This window comes from Vulpes lagopus, chromosome 23 (genome assembly GCF_018345385.1).
Source record: "Vulpes lagopus strain Blue_001 chromosome 23, ASM1834538v1, whole genome shotgun sequence".
In the NCBI taxonomy this organism is placed as follows: domain Eukaryota; kingdom Metazoa; phylum Chordata; class Mammalia; order Carnivora; family Canidae; genus Vulpes; species Vulpes lagopus.
The window spans coordinates 54,113,994-54,133,508 of NC_054846.1; the positions used below are offsets into that span (position 1 = coordinate 54,113,994).

General features: G+C 35.8%; 1 protein-coding gene across 3 annotated transcripts in view; it reads right to left on the bottom strand.

The window, feature by feature from the left end:
* EPS15 (epidermal growth factor receptor pathway substrate 15) overlaps positions 1-19,515 on the bottom strand; it is a 137,278-nt gene that overhangs the window by 17,791 nt on the left and 99,972 nt on the right. For all 3 annotated transcript variants that reach the window (XM_041738368.1, XM_041738367.1, XM_041738366.1), the window contains 6 exons: positions 17,480-17,683; positions 15,339-15,455; positions 14,981-15,071; positions 11,501-11,536; positions 10,458-10,594; positions 6,152-6,221 (listed from right to left, as the gene is read on the bottom strand). In XM_041738368.1, the coding sequence (XP_041594302.1) occupies positions 6,152-6,221; positions 10,458-10,594; positions 11,501-11,536; positions 14,981-15,071; positions 15,339-15,455; positions 17,480-17,683 (655 nt within the window). The remainder of the gene's footprint in view (positions 1-6,151; positions 6,222-10,457; positions 10,595-11,500; positions 11,537-14,980; positions 15,072-15,338; positions 15,456-17,479; positions 17,684-19,515) is intronic.

The following is a 19,515-nucleotide window of genomic DNA, read 5'->3' on the forward strand; positions in this document are numbered from 1 at the left end:
TCAAATGATTTTCTACAAGGACGCCAAGACCACTCAGTGGGGAAAAGTCAAGTCCTTTCAACAAATGGTGCTGGGAAAACTGAAAATCCACTCTAAAAGATGAAGTTGGATTCTTACCTTACAACAAATACAAATATTAACTCAAAATGCATCACAGACCTAAATGTAAGACCTAAAGCTATAAAATTCTTAGAAGAAGGAAACAGGGAACTTTTATGACATTGGATTTACTTATATTATTTTGGAATGACACTAAAAAGCACAGGCAAAATAAGAAAAAGTAGATAAGATGGACTCGCTGAAATTAAAGTTTTGTGTACCAATGAACAGTATCAACAGAATGAAAAGGCAACAATGGGAGAAAATATTTGCAAATCATACATTTCATAAGGGGTTAATATTCAGAGTAAATAAAGAAACCCTACAACTCAACAACAAAAAAGTAAACAACTGATTGAAAAATGGGCAAAGTATTAAATATTTCTCCAAAGAAGATACATGGCCAGTAAGCATATGAAAAGATGCTCATATGAAACATCACTAGTCATTAGGGAAATGCAAATCAAATCAGTAAGATGCCACTTCACACCTGTTAAAGTGACTATTATCAAAAAACCAGAAAGTAGTAAGTGCTGGCGATGATATAGAGAAATTAGAACCCTTGTCCAGGGGGTCCCTGGGTGGCTCAGCGGTTTGGAGCCTGCCTTCAGCCCAGGGCATGACCCTGGAGTCCCAGGATCGAGTCCTGCGTTGGGCTCCCTGCATGGAGCCTGCTTCTCCCTCTGCCTGTGTCTTTGCCTCTCTCTGTGTGTGTGTCTCTCATGAATAAATAAATAAAATCTTAAAAAAAAAAAAAAAAGAACTCTTGTCCACTACTGGTGGGAATGTAAAATAGGATGGCTGCTCTGGAAAACAGTATGGTGGTTTCTCAAAAAATTAAAAATAGAATTACCATATGATTCAACAATTCCACTTCTGGGTACAGATCCCAAAAGAACTGAAACCAGGGACGTGAACAGGTATCTGTACACTAATATACATTATTCACAAAAGCCAAAAATGTGGAAACAACCTGAACATTTACTGATGGATAAATAAAATGTGGTATATATATATACAACAATAGAGTAATATTCAGTCTTAAAAAGGAAGGATATTCTGATACATGCTACAATATGGATGAATCTTGAGGACATAATTCCATGTAAAATAAGCCAGTCACAAAATCAAAAATACTATACGATTCCACTTATGAGGCATGCAGAGAATTCAGATTCATAAACACAAAAAGTAAATGGTGGTTTCCAGGGACTAGTGGGAGGTGGTAATGAAGAGTTCTTATTTAATAGATACATAGTTTCCATTTCAAAAGAAAAAGTTCTGAAGATGAAGGTTGTGATGGTTGCACAACAATGTGATGGTACTTAATTATATACTTAAAAATGATTAAAATGGTAAATGTTATGTACATCTCAGCACAAAAAGAACCCATTATCAGGAAAACGTTAAACAATCCCTTGCCCCCCATTCCCATCCTATATGATCTGTGAGAAGAGTAACTGATTCATCCATTCAGTAACATTATGGCCCAGGCACAGTTTAAGGTTCTCCGGATACACCAGTGAATACAAAGATCCAAATTCCCTGGAGCTTAAAATCTAGTGGCAGGATGAGGAGAAAGATGAGAAAGAAAAAAAAAGGTAATTTATACAGCTTGTGGAAAAGTAGTAAGTCATAATGAAAGATTAGAGAATAGTAAGGGAGGAGTGCTGGGCTAGGCAGTGGTACTTATAAATGTTAAATAGGATGGCCACAATGTGCCCACTGACAAGGTGACATATGACAAAAATTTATTAAAGGTAATGTAGGTCATCATGTGGATATATAGGCAAAGATCATCCCAGGAATAAGGAACAGCTAAAGGCAAAGGGCCTAAGAAACTGGCCTGTTGTTTGAGCAACACCAAGAAGGCCAGCATTGCTGGAGCAGAGTGAGTAAAGGGAATAACGGATAAAGGATATTGTTAGGAAAGTATAGGCCATTGTAAATCTTTTGCTGGATATAATCTGAAGGAAGAGCCAGTAGGATTCCTTGGCAGATTAGGGATAAAGAGATGAAGAACCAAGGATAACTCTTAAGGTTTTAGGTCTTGGCAACATTAAAGATGAAATTACCATGAGTTGAGATGGGGTAAGCTACAAGAGAAGCAGGTTGGGAGTGGAAGACTAGATGTTCTTTGTTAGCTCTATCAGATATTCAAGTAGAGATATTAGTAGGTAGTTAGAAATAGGGGTTTAGAGTTCAGGAAAAAAAGATGTGGCTAGTGATCTAAATCAACAAATATACAGTATGTGAAGCCATGAAATCAGGTAAGATCCCCAAAGGAATACACAGAGATAAGAAAAGAGGTCCATGGGATCCCTGGGTGGCACAGTGGTTTAGCGCCAGCCTTTGGCGCAGGGCGCAATCCTGGAGACCCGGGATCAAGTCCCACATCTGGCTCCCTGCATGAGCCTGCTTCTCCCTCTGCCTATGTCTCTGCCTCTCTCTCTCTCTCTCTCTCTCTCTGTGGGACATAAATACATACATACATACATACATAAATAAGAAAAGAGGTCCAGAGTCTAAGACCTAGAGTAATACAACATAAAAAATTTGGGGGAGAAAGAAAAAATAAGCAAAAGAGACAGAAGGAACGACCAAAGAGGTCAGTGGAAAACCAGAGACCTCATCTGAATGTGGGTTCACCTATTACTCTTTTTTAACCTTGTGAAATGGTTTCATTTCTCCATGTTTTGATTTTCCCTGTCTGTCCAATAAACATAATACCAATTACCTCATATAGTTGCTGTGAGATTTAAGGGAGACCAAGCATGGGAAAATGGTTAGCACATGTAATGCTGTAACTGCAACAGTGCAATAAATGGTGTCTATTATGATGATGATGATTAACAACAATGAATGTTGGTTCCCTTCCAGACTATTATAATCATTTATTCTAACACTTTATAGAAAATTAGTAAGGAAGTGGAACTGAAAGAGAAGACCAAGACCAATTAATATTTAATCTATGACATTAGCTTTAACCTTATGATTTCTCTATCTATAAATAAGCTTCACCAAAATATCTGTTTTTTCTTGGAAAGCCCAATGTCCATGGGCTGATGAATGGATAAAGAAGATATGGTATATATGTACAATGGAATGTTACTCAGCTATCAAAAATAATGAAATCCTGCCATTTGCAATGACATGGACAAACCTAGAGTGTATTATGCTAAGTGAAACAAATTGGTCAGAGAAAGAAAAATACCATATAATTTCACTCATATATGGATTTTTGTTAAAGATTTTATTTATTTATGCATGAGAGAGAGAGAGAGAGAGAGAGGCAGAGACACAGGTAGAAGGAGAAGCAGGCTCCACGCAAGGAGCCCAATGTGGGACTTGATCCTGGGACTCCAGGATTATGCCCTGGGCCGAAGGCAGGCGCAAACCCGCTGAGCCACTCAGGGATCCCCTCATATGTGGAACTTAAGAAAGAAAACTGATGAACTTATGAGAAGGAGGCAAAGAAAAAAAGGTGAGAGAGAAACAAACAAACCATAAGGGACTCCTGAGTTGATGAAGGGAGGGGGTAGGGGATGGGCTAGAAGAGTGATGAAGGAGAGCACTTGTGATGAGTACTGGGTGTTGTTTGTAAGTGATGAATCACTGAATTCTACTCTAAAACTAATACTGCACTGTATGTAACTAACAGAATTTAAAAATGTATATATCCATTTTTCCTTGAACATGCCCTGCCTCCTCCATTCCTTGCTCATATTGCTCTTTTCGCTTCATATACTCTACTTACTAAAATCCTAGCCCACTCTTTCAAGGTACACCACAAAGGCTACCTTCTGCTTTGAAGCCATTCATAACTTACCCTAGATGGAGATGATCTCCCTTTCTTTTCCTTTAAATTTTTGCCACTTTAATGAACTTCCATGGCACTTACTATTGCAGTCAAGAGTTAATTACAGTTGACCCTTGAATAACAATGGGTTTGAAGTATGTGGATTCACTTATATGCAGATTTTTCTCAATAAATGCAGTACAGTACTGTCAATGTATTTTCCTTATGATTTTCTCAATAATGTTTTCTTTTCTCTAGCTTTATTGTAAGAATACATATAACATACAAAATATGTGCTAATAGACTGTTTATGCTATTGGTAAGGCTGCCAGTCAAAAGAATGCTATGAGTAAAGGTTTTGCAGAGTAAAAGGTTTATGCAGACTTACAACTGCATGTGAGGGGAGGGTCAGCATCACTAACCCTCATATTGTTCAAGAGTCACCTATATAAATATATTAACTTTTCATTTTACCTTCTTAGGTTATCCTTTTTTTTTTTTTTTTTAATTTAAGATTTTGTTTATTTATTCATGAGAGAGACACAGAGAGAGAAGCAGGCTCCATGCAGGGAGCTGATGTGGGACCTGATCCCAGGACTCCAGGATCATGCCCTGGGCTGAAGGCAGGTGCCAAACCGCTGAGCCACCCAGGGGTCCCCTAGGTTATTCTTTCTAATCATACAATATCCCTAGCAATATATTAATTCATCAGTTTGATAATGAGAGTCTAGAAAAAGCACATGTATTTTTAAAATATATTAATTTAACCACTATTAACTACGATATGCCTTTTAGAAACCTTATTGTTGTTATTCTAAGTTTTGGCTTATATCAATACCCAGCACTACATTACATCTTGTTTTCTACATATCTGCTTTTTATATTCAATTCCTTTTTGTTACTCATGCTGGAAGTTAAATTTTTTTTTTTTTAAGATTTTATTTATTTATTCATGAGAGACACAGAAAAAGAGGCAGAGACATAGGCAGAGGGAGAAGCAGGCTCCCTGCAGGAAGCCCAATGTGGGACTCAGTCCCAGGACCCTGGAATCACACCCTGAGCCAAAGGCAGACACTCAACCACTGAGCCACCCAGGTGACCTGAAAGTTAAATTTCAACCTGAAAATAATGTACACTGCTAAATCTCATCTTGTTTTAATCTGTACAATACCAGAAATTGTGAATGCATTTCTACTAATCTTTCTTTATGCTCATAATCCTCAACTTATCACATCAGCAAATTTGTGTACTGAATAACTCACCTTATTTTTATCTGGAAAAATAAGGAATCCTATTCAGCATGATACTTGAGGTATTTACATGTTTGAGTCCACTTTCCTTTAATTCCCTGATCTCCTACACAATAGTTGATCTGTTTTATTTTTAAATGAACAGTGAGAAAGTTACAGAAGCTTTTAGACTGCCAGACTTAGGTTTGAATCTTGGCTTCACCTGGTTCAACTCTAGTAAAATGTATAATCTTGATCAAGTTACTTAAAGTTCTGATTTTCACTTTCCTGATCTTTAAAATGGAAATATCACTTAAAAGGATAAATGGAAAATTAGATGCCATAAATACAGCATGAAGATTGGATAGTAACATTTCCCTTTTCTCTGTATTAAAAGATTTTACCCACTATTTGTAAAGCTATTATCGTTACATACTGGAAGCAATTAATTTTTAAGTTTAGGCCAAGATCCAAATGAGTCATTGCTGACTTTGAAATTGCCAAACACTGTCTTTTATTGGTTTTACCGGCTAGAGTACATATTCTAGTAAGATTTTTTTTTTTAATTAAGTATAGCTGACATACAATGTTATATATTAGTTTCAGGTGTACAACATAATGTTTGGCAAGTTTACACGTTATGCTATGCTCACTGTGAGCATAGCTACCTTCTGTCACTGTACAACACTATTTTATAATACCGCTGGCTATATTTCCTATGCTGTACATTTTATTCCCATGATTTATTTATTCCATAACTGGAAGCTTGTCCCCCACTCCCCTCTAGTAATAACATAAATAAATAATAAATGAGATAAATGAATAAGAAAAGTAGAAAGTGATATGCTCACACTTGTCATCATTACTACTGGTAGATTACGACTGGCTATAACCATGCAATAGTTTTAAAGCCTTACATAAGTAAGTAGGACAGATATATTTGGAGACCCCCCCCCCAAAAAAAAAAGCCTAAAGAAAATGGTACTATTTACTGTTCAAAGAAATTGATCAACTATTTCCTTACCTGAATCACTTGCTGCAACAACAACTGTTCCACCAGGAGCAAAAGGATCATTGTGCTTCAATGTTTCTACCTAAACAAATAACACAAAATCATGACTAAGAGAGGCAATGTTTCCTAGCTGAAACCTCATGGTCACACCAAAATAAAAATATTCTTTACAAGCTCTTAATTAAGAAATACACACCACTAAAAATATTAGTATATGTTGTCGAAGCCAGAACAAGAAGCCATTAAAAATAGATAGATAGATAGATAGATAGATAGATAAGAAAGAAAGAAAGAAAGAAAGAAAGAAAGAAAGAAAGAAAGAAAGAAAGAAAGAAAGAAAGACAAAGTATTAGGAATGTTTCCCCTTACTGATTTGCAATTTCATTAAACTGAAATGACGCAAAATTTTCTACGCTTTTATTGAATAATATAATATCCATTCAAAATGGTATATGAAACGTGTGGTTTAACAAGTAACTATCAAATGAACACCTATGTAATCACCTTCCAAGAAACTGCAAACACCTGAGAAGTCTTCATGTGTCCCTCTCCCAAGCACAATCTCATCCCTCTTCTGTAGAGGTAATTATTACCCTGACTTTGGTGGCATTCATCTCTTTTCTTCATTATGTTGCTAATAGTACAAATATACACTATTTTAACTTTTTATACTGAAGTCATTTTAGATGTCTAAAACAGTTGTAAAGAAAATACAGAGAGTTCCCATATGTCTTTCACCAGATTCCTCTGATGTTAATACTTCATATAATCATGGTACATCTATTAAAACTAAGGATTTAACACTGGTACAAAACTATAAACTATAGACTTTATTTGAATTTCACCAGCTTTTCCAGTAAGGTCCTTCTCCTATTCCAGGATGACATGTTGCATTTAGGATGTATACTATTCTAACTCTTAAATATTCTAGTACTTAGTATCAGAAAATGCTAGATTTATTTTGTAATTATTATCTAAAAATAATTCTAGCATTCTGCCCAGCAGAGGAACACATACATGTGCTCCAAGGAAGGGCAGGGAGAAGAAGGAATGAAGGGAGGGGGTAAAGGAGGGAGACCAGAGAGAGGGAGCTCTGCTAGAAAGATCTTGCTACTTTCAATAACTAGCCACGTAAGAATCTGGACCAGGTCGCAAGAGTGAGTGGCTACAGAGTGAGGACTTTACCAGAAGTCAGGGATTCCTGCTTTAGAACTGCTTTCCTAACTTATTTTGGTTTTTAATCATAGTCAAACAAATGACATATTTAGAAAGAAAAGTGAATCTTCTCTTTCTGGCATTAAGGCCTTGTTAAGAGGCCAGTGAAAGCCTTAGCAGACAGGTGAAAGGGACATGAGAAGGGTTTAGGAACATTTATTTCCGCTGACTCATGGCTATCAATGTCATCTGTATTACAGGCTCTATTTCTAATCATTAAGAAACTGGTTATTACAATTGACTGTCAAAGGATATCGCAGAGCTCAAATGATATATTTCCAAATAAAACAAATGTATTTGAAAAGGGAAAAGTATTGCTAACCAGGACTTGCAGTACATTCTCCCTTTATAAAAGAGAATCCATTTAAACTACTAGCAGAAGGAAGTAATTAACACTAATGAAATTTTTAGAACTGAAGATGATAGTACTTATTTTAACTGATGTCAATGATATTATTATAAAACTAGCATACTAGCTTATATTCTAATTATATCTGCTGAATGAATAAAGAGCAATCAAAGAAAAACATTAATGTGGTCTGTAATGCCAGATAACTTTGCATGGTTCCTAATACTACAGTCAAAATACCAGTGTGAGAGATAGTCACTGACATAAGTTACCAATTATTTTGCTTTCTTTCTTGACTTTCACGGGGAAAAAAAATCTAACAGGCCTGATTTTTAACAAAAGCTTATGGATTTTATTAGCCATCACAGAAGGAAATAGAAAAAGTAGGCCTACATGAGTGTCAGGTTTAATTTCTATTCCTTCCTCATATACCACCTAAGAGGCCACTGAGACAGCAAGGGGGACAGGATGGACTGCGTAGCCTATGAAGGAACAAGAGGCCATTAAAACTCTCTTTATGCTATGTTCAGTTTGATAATTAGGCAATTTAGTACACAGAAGTAATTTTCACAACTACGATTCAGATGGTATTTTATAGAAATAATGTACCAACATCCTCCTACAAGGTCACCAAATTTATCACTAAAATTTCCTTCTACATCAGCCATCTACCCCCCACTTTGACTGTATGACTTAGTACCTACACAATGCCACCAGACACTAGCTAGGAGAGGAAGAAATGGCAGTTGTTTTGTTTTGCTTTGGTTTTTTAAATTATGTCTCTCTGAGAGCAGAGATTAGCCTTGAGGGAATAGAAAAGACTTCTGGGGAGATTCAGATCTAGAAACATAATCAGAGGCCTGTTTGAAAAGAAGAATAATTACAAAACACAAGGGCTCCGTAGTCGGGAAGAATTAAGTTTAAATCTTAGACTACAGGGGTGAAGACCTTAGATTTTGGTCAGATAGACCAAGGTTTGAACTCAGTTCTACCACTTACTATCACTTAACCTCTTTAAGCCTCATTTACTTTATCTTAAAAAAGAGGATAGAAACATGAGCTCATAGGAATAGTGTGAAGATTAAATGGGCAACACATGAACAGAACTTAGCCCCATAACTTAGGTATAGGAAGAGGTGAGATAAACATAGCTATTAATATATTGCCAACTTGGTTTTCTGTTCTGTTTTTAATTCTGAAAACAAGAGCAGTCAGCAAGGGCAATCCTGCTTTCACAAACTGGTGAGGAAAGAGAAAAAGTAAATACAACAAATGGTGGAAATTTTTCAAAAGGCAAGAGGAACAGGAGAAACTCGTTTTATTTTTTAAATTAGGAAGAGCTACTTTGGGTTTCTTGCCTTTTTTTTTTTTTTTTTTTTTGGTTTCTTGCTCTTTAATGATAATAGCGAAGCATCAGAGACTAGAATAAGGTAAAAGGAAAAGAAATAATTCAGGTTACAGCTAATTTTAGAAGAATTTGGCAAATCGGTCCATACTGCAAACTAAGTGTTGTAGAAAAATAGTATCCAGTAGCCTGTGGAAACCACAAATATTTAGTTACAAAGGCACTTGCTCACTTTTACACCAATGGAAAATACTAGTTGTTGGCCAAATAGTTCTTTAATTGCTTTCTTTCTTTTTTTTTTTTAGTTTCTTACTGCACTCAGTAAAGAATATCATAATCTACTAACTTTAATAGAATCAATTACTCTTTTAAGAGAATATTCTTTTTTTTTTTTTTTTCCTATCCATGATAGTCACACACACACAGAGAGAGAGAGGCAGAGACACAGGCAGAGGGAGAAGCAGGCTCCATGCACCAGGAGCCTGACGTGGGACTCGATCCCGGGTCTCCAGGATCGTGCCCTGGGCCAAAGGTAGGCGCCAAACCACTGTGCCACCCAGGGATCCCTTAAGAGAATATTCTTAATCTAAGATAATTGGAAGACAAAATTTTTGCTTCAAATGCCTGTCAACCAACTATTCTTTTTTGGGTCTGTTTTACTTATAGATGTGAAACATCCTGCTTAAAAGAATAAACCTCCAAATAAAAAATAAAAACAAAAAAATTCCAAAACCATTCATAATTACTGAAATTGGGTAATGGATACATGGAGGTTTCTTAAAATATTTCATTATATTACTCTATTTTGAGTATGTTTATAGCCTCTAGATGTAAACACTTAGCTGTGTGACCTTGGTTACTTCCCAGTCCCAGTGTCCTTATTGTTAAAATAGGGCTACCAACATCTACCTTGCAAGGTTGTAAAGATTACAAAAGCCTAACACAGTGGGAATTTGTATTTCTTTACAAGACTTACATGTATGTGTTACAAAATATGTATAAAATGTGTCTATAAAATAATATAAGTGATTTAATCTTCTAAAACATTAATATTATTTTTAGGTTAATTTTCATTATTTCAATAATGCATACTACATGTTTCTGAAAAGCTTTAAGACTGGTTTATGGACTTCTAATCATTTATTTTAAATATCCCAAATGGAATAATATTTGATCTTTATTAAGGATGGACTTGATTTTCAGATAAAATTAGTTATTCCAGCCAATTATAGGGGGTGATAACACTGTGAAATGCCAGTCTGAACCAAAAACGAGATGAATTGGATGAGACTGAAATTTTTACATAGCCCATCAGAATTAATCTAAAAGAGGATCCTTTCATCACTGTATATTCCAAGAAACTCACTTAGGACGCTTGTTATTTAACAGTTTTTATCCCTCCCACTTACCGATGTATTACTGCTATTGCTGGCTGCACTGAAAGGGTCAGTACTTGAAGTAGCAAAGGGATCAGTAGAAGACTGCTTGAAGAAACAGTCAGATGCAAATGGATCTGAACCTTTGAAAGGATCACCTCCAAATGGATCTAAGAAAATATAGCACATATATGAAAGACTAAAAACTACTACACCAAATTTACTATCACCTGAAAGTATAATTGTCTTAATTAAAAAACATCTTGAACTTCTGCAGGATCTAAATGAGGTGCTTTGCATTACGATTATTGATCATAAAAAATATACAGCTGCACCTAAAATAACTTTTTTTTTTGCACCTAAAATAACTTTAATTAATATTCTTTTTCCTACTTGTTCATCATTCACCCAAAGCACATCAATAATTCCAATATTTATTAAACAAGGATTACCTGTATGCTAGGTTTAAATAATTCCTCTAGCTGTTGATTCTAATTTTAGGGAAGGAGGAATCACAAATTCCTTTGTGATTTTATTAAAAATAGTCTTTCACCTAACTAAATTATTTGGAACAGGTCTGGGAAGCATAACAAATGGACACAAGATTTGCTTTATTCTAGTGTAAAATCCCAGGAAAAGAATATCTTATAAAGCCTGACATTTAGTAATTCTTTAAGAGGTTCCCTTTTCCCCCATTCATACATTGCATTCTTAGAAAACAAAATGCTCTAAACACTGTAGTAGCATAGATCGCTATACTCATCTAGTCTTCGGCTAACAAGGAGAAATCAGTCTAAGGATTATTAAAAGTATCAAAATATAAACACTAATGTCATTTTTTAAAAAGTAAAGCTAATAGTTCACTAAGCAAATTCACAAGAATCTATCACTTTCTCTCTGAAAATGCCAGGCACATACAACATTTTAATGGGGCCTTTATATCAGTTTTAAAAACTGAATAAAAAGGAAGTCCACTTCCTTTAACTAACTTTGATCTCTCATTTCTAAATACAATATAGGTTTATAATTGAGCAGAATCAAATTACAGCTAAGTTGGAGTTCAATGATATACTTACCAATTTTTCCAAAAGGATCATCTTTGAAAGGATCACCTGTGGTAAGTAGAAATCACAGTAACAATATTTACTGTTGTGAGACTGTTATTTAAAGGTAACTTTAAACAAGAGCAGTTTCTTAAAGCAAAATCTGTTTCATTAACTCTACCTCAAAGTAGATAAAACACTAAATGCCATGCACCTTTAGGAAACATTTAAAATAATAAAGAGTTAAGGCATAACACCAAGATACCTCACAAATGAAGCAAATTTTAATCGGAGCCAACTATACTTATCCTTTGATCACAAGATGAGGTTACAGATAGAAGGGAACAGACAGGCACAACAGCAATAACTCTATTAAAAAAATACTCTTCACAAGAATACTGAATGGGTATTACCATCACCACTCTAGAAACAAAGACACTGAGCTCTTTACTATAGTATAAAATAATTCTAGAACTAAAGAGTCCAGAAATAAATCCTTACATTTACAGTCATTGATTTTTAACAAGAATGCCAAGACAATTAATTCCACAGGGAAAACAATCTTTTCAAGAATAAAGAATAAAGCTAGGGATCCCTGGGTGGTGTAGCGGTTTGGCGCCTGCCTTTGGCCCAGGGCGCGATCCTGGAGACCCGGGATCGAATCCCACGTCGGGCTCCTGGTGCATGGAGCCTGCTTCTCCCTCTGCCTATGTCTCTGCCTCTCTCTCTCTGTGTGACTATCATAAATAAATTTTAAAAAATTAAAAAAAAAATAAAGCTAGACCCCCATCTCATACTGTATTCTAAAATTAACTAAAAATGGATCAAAGATCTAAATGTAATAGCTAAAATTATAAAACTCTTAGAAGAAAATCTAAGAGTAAATCTTCATGATTTTTGGCTCTTAGACACGACATCAAAAACACAAGTGACTAAATACAGATAAATTGGACTTCATCAAAATTAAGACAACGCAAAATACATGAAAACATTTGCAAATCACATATTTGATAAGGGACTTATATTCAGAATACGTGAAGAACTCTTACAAGTCGACAGTAAAAAGACTAGCAATAAAAATGGGCAAATTATTTGAATAAATATTTCTCCAAAGAAGGAATACAAATGGCCAATCAGCACATGGAAAGACGCTCCACAGAAGATACTTGCAAATGATATATCCAATAAAGGGTTAGTATCCAAAATATATAAAGAACTTGTAGAACTCAACACCCAAAAACCAAATAATCCAATTAAAAAGTGGGCAGGGTCTCCTGGGTGGCTCAGTTGGTTAAGCATTTGACTTTGGCTTAGGTCATGATCTCAGGGTCCTGGGATCAAGGTCCACATCAGACTCCATGCTCAACTGGGGAGTCTGCTTGTCCCTCTGACCCTGCTCATACTCTCTCTCAAATAAATAAAATCTAAAAAAAAAAAAAAAAAAAGTGGGCAAATGACACGAATAGACATTTTTCCAAAGACAATGTACAGATGTTCAACATCACTTATCATCAGGGAAATGCATACCAAAACTACAATGAGATACCACCTCACACCTGTCAGAATGGCTAAACTCAACAGCAGAAGAAACAACAGGTATTGACGAGGATGTGGAGAAAGGGGAACCCTCTTGCATCGTGGGTGGGAATGCAAACTGGTGTGGCCAGTCTGGAAACCAGTATGGAGGTTCTTCAAAAAATTAAAAATAAAACTACCCTAGGATCCAGCAATTGCATCAATGGTATTTACCCAAAGAATACAAAAATACTAATTTAAAGGGATACATGCACTCCAATGTTTACAGCAGCATTACCTACAATAGCCAAATTAATGGAAACAGACCAAATGTTCATCAACTGATGAATGGATACCAAAGACATGGGGTGTGTGTGTGTGTGTGTGCGCGCACACATACACATGTGCATGTAGTGGAATGTTACTCAGCCAACAAAAAAGAATGAAATCTTCTCATTTGCAACAACAAATGAGCTAGAGTATTATGCTAAGAAAATAAGTCAGAGAAAGAAATACTATATGACTTCACTCCTAAGTGTAATTTAAGAAACAAACAAGAAAAAAAAAAGACCATGGGGGGAGAAAAAGGCAAGCCAAGAAACATAGTCTTAATTATAGAGAATACACTAATGATAACGAGAGAGGAGTTCTCCTGGGCGGGGGAGAAAACGTGGGTTAAATGCGTGATGGGGATTATGGAGGGCATTTGTTGTGCTGAGCACCAGGTGTTGTATGTAAGTGATGATTCACTAAATTCTACACCTGAAACTAATATTACATTGTATGTTAACTAATGGGAATTTATTTTTTTAAAGATTTTATATTTTTTTAAATTAAATTTTTGTTCTAGACTTTGTTTTTAAAGATTTTATTTTTTCATGAGAGACACAGAGAGAGAGAGAGAGAGACAGACAGACAGACAGACACAGGCAGAGGGAGAAGCAAGCTCCATGTAGGGTGCCCGACGTGGGACTTGATCCCAGGTCCCTGATCACGCCCTGGGCTGAAGCTGGCGCTAAACCGCTGAGCCACCTGGGCTGCCCAAGATTTTATTCATTTATTCATGAGAGACACAGAGAGAAAGAGAGAGGGAGAGACACAGGCAGAGGGAGAAGCAGGTTCCATGTAGGGAGCCTAATGTGGGACTTGATCCTGGGACTCCAGGATCACTCCCTGGGCCGAAGACAGGCGTTAAACTGCTGAGCCACCAGGGATCCCCAACTAACTGGAAGTTAAATAAAACCTTGGAGGAAAAAAAAAAAAAACTGTTGTAAACTGACCTATCAGTTTCATAAACTGACTTGGAAATAAATAAAATGCAAAAAGAGCTTTGACACCAGTGGTATTTAACATAGTTTACATGGACACCAGGTATTTCAATTTATTAAACTTTTATTTCTTCAATAACAATATAGGCACCATGAGGGCAGGGATCAGGCTTCTAACTGCTATTGATTCCACTGTTTTAAAGCATGATGTGGGGATCCCTGGGTGGCTCAGAGGTTTAGCGCCAGCCTTCGACCCAGGACGTGATCCTGGAGTCCCAGGAACGAGTCCCGTGTCGGGAACCCTGCATGGAGCCTGCTTCTCCCTCTGCCTGTGTCTCTGCCTCTCTCTCTCTCTGTGTTTCTCATGAATAAATAAATAAAATCTTTAAAAAATAAATAAAAGCATGATGTTGGCACATTAGTAAAAAATCGCTGGTTGACCTAAGAGTACTTAATCTCCTCTCCTGGTCCATAATATCTCTTTCTTTTGGTCCTTATTCTGAACAAGAAACATGCTCTTAATCAGGGGCTCCTCAGACATAATCAGTGGTTTAGTCCTATAAGTGAGTTAGTTGCTTGAAGAGGACAAATACCAGCAAATATAACATATCACATCTCTACATCCTCCACTTTTGTTGTAACAAGTAGGATCTCAAAACTGAAGCCCTCATTCTTATATAGTTACATTAAAAAGACTTTTTTGGTAAATCCATAATATAAGAGTACTTACTGCCAACAAAAGGATCAGACTGGAAAAAATCCAAGTTTGTGTCTGCAACTGGATCTGTCAGTGAACTGGATTCTGCATTAAATGGATCGCCCTAAAAATAATTTTAAATTAAAAAGTATTCTTTTAGGAACCAGTTTTAAGATTCTGAAATAAAATGCTTTGAAAAATATCAATGGATGGTAATATAACAAATATTTCTGTAGTCATAAAGCTCACTTAATACATTTTTCTTTCCTTAGCTTAAAACAGTGTGTAACCCATCTAGGGAAACCAGTAATGAGAACATATACATACACACACATACACACACAAATATATATATATATATATATATGTATATATATAAAATTATTTTTACCTCTTTTGAATATCTGTCAGTATTAAATTCAGGACAAACTTTCTCATTAACAGCTGTAGTCGCCACTTCATTATCATCAGGCACACCAGAAGGCAGTATTTCAGGACTACTTCTTACCTACAAAATATTAATGCTACATGGACTAACTATGTATTTTCTACTCAGCAGAAGAAACTGACAAAGGATAACCAAAAATTACTAAAAATACAAAAGACAAGCAGAATGTATTCATTAAATGAGTTCTCTTAAATTTGGAAAATGGTATCATCAAGCATCAAAGTCACTCAGGCCACAAAATTTAACCACTTAACCACTTTCCTTTGGTCATCTCCCACCTAGCCTCCAAGTCTTGCTGTTTTACCTCCCACCTCCTCCTCAAATCCATTCCTCTCCATCTTCACTGTCACTATCATCCATTTATAGTATCATCATTCTGATCCAGCTTAACCTTCCAACTGCCTTCTTGCCTCCAACATGTGCCCTTTCAAATGACCCTTCTTAGAATAGCTAAAGGAATAGATCTAAAATACGAATCTGAAAAAAATAAAAATAAAAATAAAAAAAAATACTAATCTGATCAGGACTGTTCGGTTAAAGGTCCTTCAATGGCTTCCCATGGCTTTCTGGATTTAGATCAGTAGGAAACAGGGTTTAAGAAGTGACAGGGAAGGGCAGCCCGGGGGGCTCAACGGTTTAGTGCCACCTTCGGCCCAGGGCGTGATCCTGGAGACCCGGGATCGAGTACCGCATCGGGCTCCCTGCATGGAACCTGCTTCTCCCTCTGCCTGTGTCTCTCCCTTTCTCTCTGTCTCTGTCTCTGATGAATAAATGAATAAAATCTTAAAAAAAAAAAAAAGTGTTTTAAGAAGTGACAGGGAAAATCTCCATATCACCCTATGTCTTTGAAGGATAACCTTTTGATTGCAATGCCTAAATAAAAACCAAGTCTGTTAATTTTATGTCTTTAATGTATTGTATTACAATACAAACTTGTATTCTTGTCATCATCCCTCCCATTACTGCTTAAGTTTAGGCTAAAACCATCTCACATAGACCATTCCAACAGTCTCTTAACATATCTCTGCATGTTCAGTCCCACTCTCAAATCCATTTTCTACATTTTTCTAAAAGGTAAGTGCAATTATGTCACATCTTGCTTAAATTCTTCAATGGCTACTCAGTGCAGTAAGATAAATCCTCCAATGCTTCAAGATGAACCCTCTTGCCCTTTCTGACCTAAAAGTGGTCACTTTTATCCAGGTGCAATGCACATCATAATCACCCATGGAATTTTTTTGTAAAAATATATGTACCCGGCACCATCCCAGAAACTCTAGTTCAGCAAGTTTGTAGTGGGGTACAGACATCTATATTTTAAGTAAGAGATAATGCAGGGAGCCACTATAAGAGAGCCTCATCTCCTATCAATACTCTCCCCACCATCACAAGATATCCTTTGAGAATTTCTTCTGACTCTGTGCAGCATGTTTCTCTCATCTCCTACCTATGTAAATACTGTTTTCTGAATGCCAGGAATACACCATCTTCTTCTTTGCTTAACACTTCTTACTGTGAAGCTCACTTATAAAGCTTTCTCTATAAAATCTTGAGCCTCCTCCAAGATGTCCTACCTGAATATCTCATGCTTCCATGATCAGAGCCCTTTAACATAGTATAGTGTTACAACTGCTAAACTGTATGCTGCTTAAAGGCAGAGTTACAGTCTTTTGTCTTGGCAGCTCTCATATATAAGAGCAGCACTGCTGCACATCGCTGGTACTTTCTAAATAACTGGAAGATAAGTGTCCTCAACATTATGAAATAAAGAGTTACTCTCAGTGTTGGGTGACAATACTTAAAAAAAATGTTTTAAAAAGTTACTATCTATAGAGCTACTGTTTTGAAAACATGCTTTATATAATAGATTAGTCAAAATTAACTTTTACACTAGTTCAAAGTACTGGAACTGTTGGATCAGTATCTACTCTCTGCCTCTGAAAACAAAACAAAACGCAACTGTCCTCAGATGAGGCATGATTCTATATTTATATTAAGTATGACATCAACAAAAACTTTGATCTGTATCAGTTGTTTTTTTTTTCCTGAAGTTGATTATGAAGGTTTAGAACTACTAGACTCACTGGAGACTCCTGGTGTATGGGCTCTGACTCCAAGTTGCCTTGGCCTTCAGCATGCTCATTAAGGTTAGCTGTTTCACTGCTGCTGGTGCTGAGGCTGCAATAATCTGTAGCACCATTTATAAGAATGCTGTGTGGGCTACTGCACCAATTTAATTGATTATTATGGCTTTCCAGCTCTTTCATTTCCATCAGTTTCATTTGCATCTGTCAACACAAAGTAGAAATACAAAACAGAATTTATTACTACAAAGACACAAAAAATTTAAATAGCTACATCCCTAGGTTTGGTCAATGATAAATTTGCTTCCATTAGGGAAAATACTCTGGGAATGCAGCATGATTTAGAGAGATTTCAGTAATCCATCTCCATGAGTTCTCTTGAAATTCCAGTATATACGGATTCACTTTTGTACATCTTTTGAAAGCTTCAAGAATTTTGATTCAATTATCCATATTTTGGTGTCCTTTTGGTATAACTAGAAAAAAAAAGGGTCAGCATATTGGGAAAAAGACAGCAAAGTAACAGAACAAGGGAAGATTTTGTGAAGAAGTTTTGGGGAAAAAAAAGGAAGCTGAGGAAGAGCACACAACATTTTGGAGCTATCTATACCCCTACTGGGAAGGAGAAGAGTGAAGACTAAGGCAAAATGAGCTACTGTCCTATGCTCTGGTATTATTTATTAATGGGCTAGAGTCCTAGGAAGTGGTAAATCTAAGCTATTCCAAATATGTTAAATAAAGGACAAAGTAGTTTGGATTTCAGTATCCAAGTGACTTTATATTCCTGGAACAACGGTAGGACAGAGAGGCAGAATTCAATAAACTGTAATATATATTAAAAGAAAAATGCTGGGGCCAGAGGCTGGGGAAAGATGATGCTTATTCATACTAACATCTATAATAAAAAAAATAATAAATTAGTAAATATCTCAAAGAAATTGAAGAGAGGGCAAAATCAAAATATGCTTTTAGTGAAAGGGCATAATGAATGAAATTTTACTGAATAGTTCCCATTTTTCATAAAATACATTTTTTTATATTATATGCTGTATTTTTTGTTTTTAGCAAATATAAATATTTCCTACTGACATTTCATGAATCAAGACTCAGTGCCTCTAATCTTATTTTCTGCATGAGGTTTTTAGGTTGTTCATTTTGGAATCTGTTATTTACCACAGATCTTTCCAGGGTCATAACCTGGGAAAAGAACACTATATTGGACTGGGAAAAAAGACGTCAATTGAGCTCTGTCACCTTTCAGTTAAGTGATCTTAGTCCAAGTAACTTCTTCAAGCCTTCATTTCTTAATCCTAAAGTAAGAACTATCTCCACAGATGATTAAATGAAGCAAAGATATATTTGAAAGAATTCTGTAAAATGTAAATGTCTGTGCGTAAATAATGGACGATGTGCATAAAAGTGCCTAGCACACTAGCATTTTCCTACCATAATACGAATTAAGTTTCCCTGTTTCTTTTCTACTAATTCACTCCATTTTTAAAAAGTTAAAAACATTGAGCTCTTTGAGAGTAGGGACCATAACTTTTGCTATCACCTTTGTATCTCCAACATCTAGCACAATGATGTAAGTGTACTGTAAGTGTGTAATTTATGTTCAAACCGTAGATATCAGTAAGCATATGTGTCTATCAAATTGCATTGTATTTAGAACTTAAACAATCCAAAATGTTACACATTTGTAACACACAGCATATGCCTTGTATATTCCTAGTGCTATTAAGTTGTGGTTTATAAACTTTTTTTTTTTACTTTAATCTATAGAAAGAAATAGATTTTACATCCTAACCCAGTAAATATATGTATCTTTTTGGACAGGTCTCTCTGTGTGTATATACGTACATAAACATATGTATGTAATGCAGACACATTCATCCATATGTATAATTTACATGCACACATGCACATACAGTTGTGAAAAAGTTTCATGAATCCTTAAATAATCCTTATAATTTTATAATATAATCCTTATAATCTTTATGTATCTTTATTCCATGTAATGCGTGCTTATATTTCCT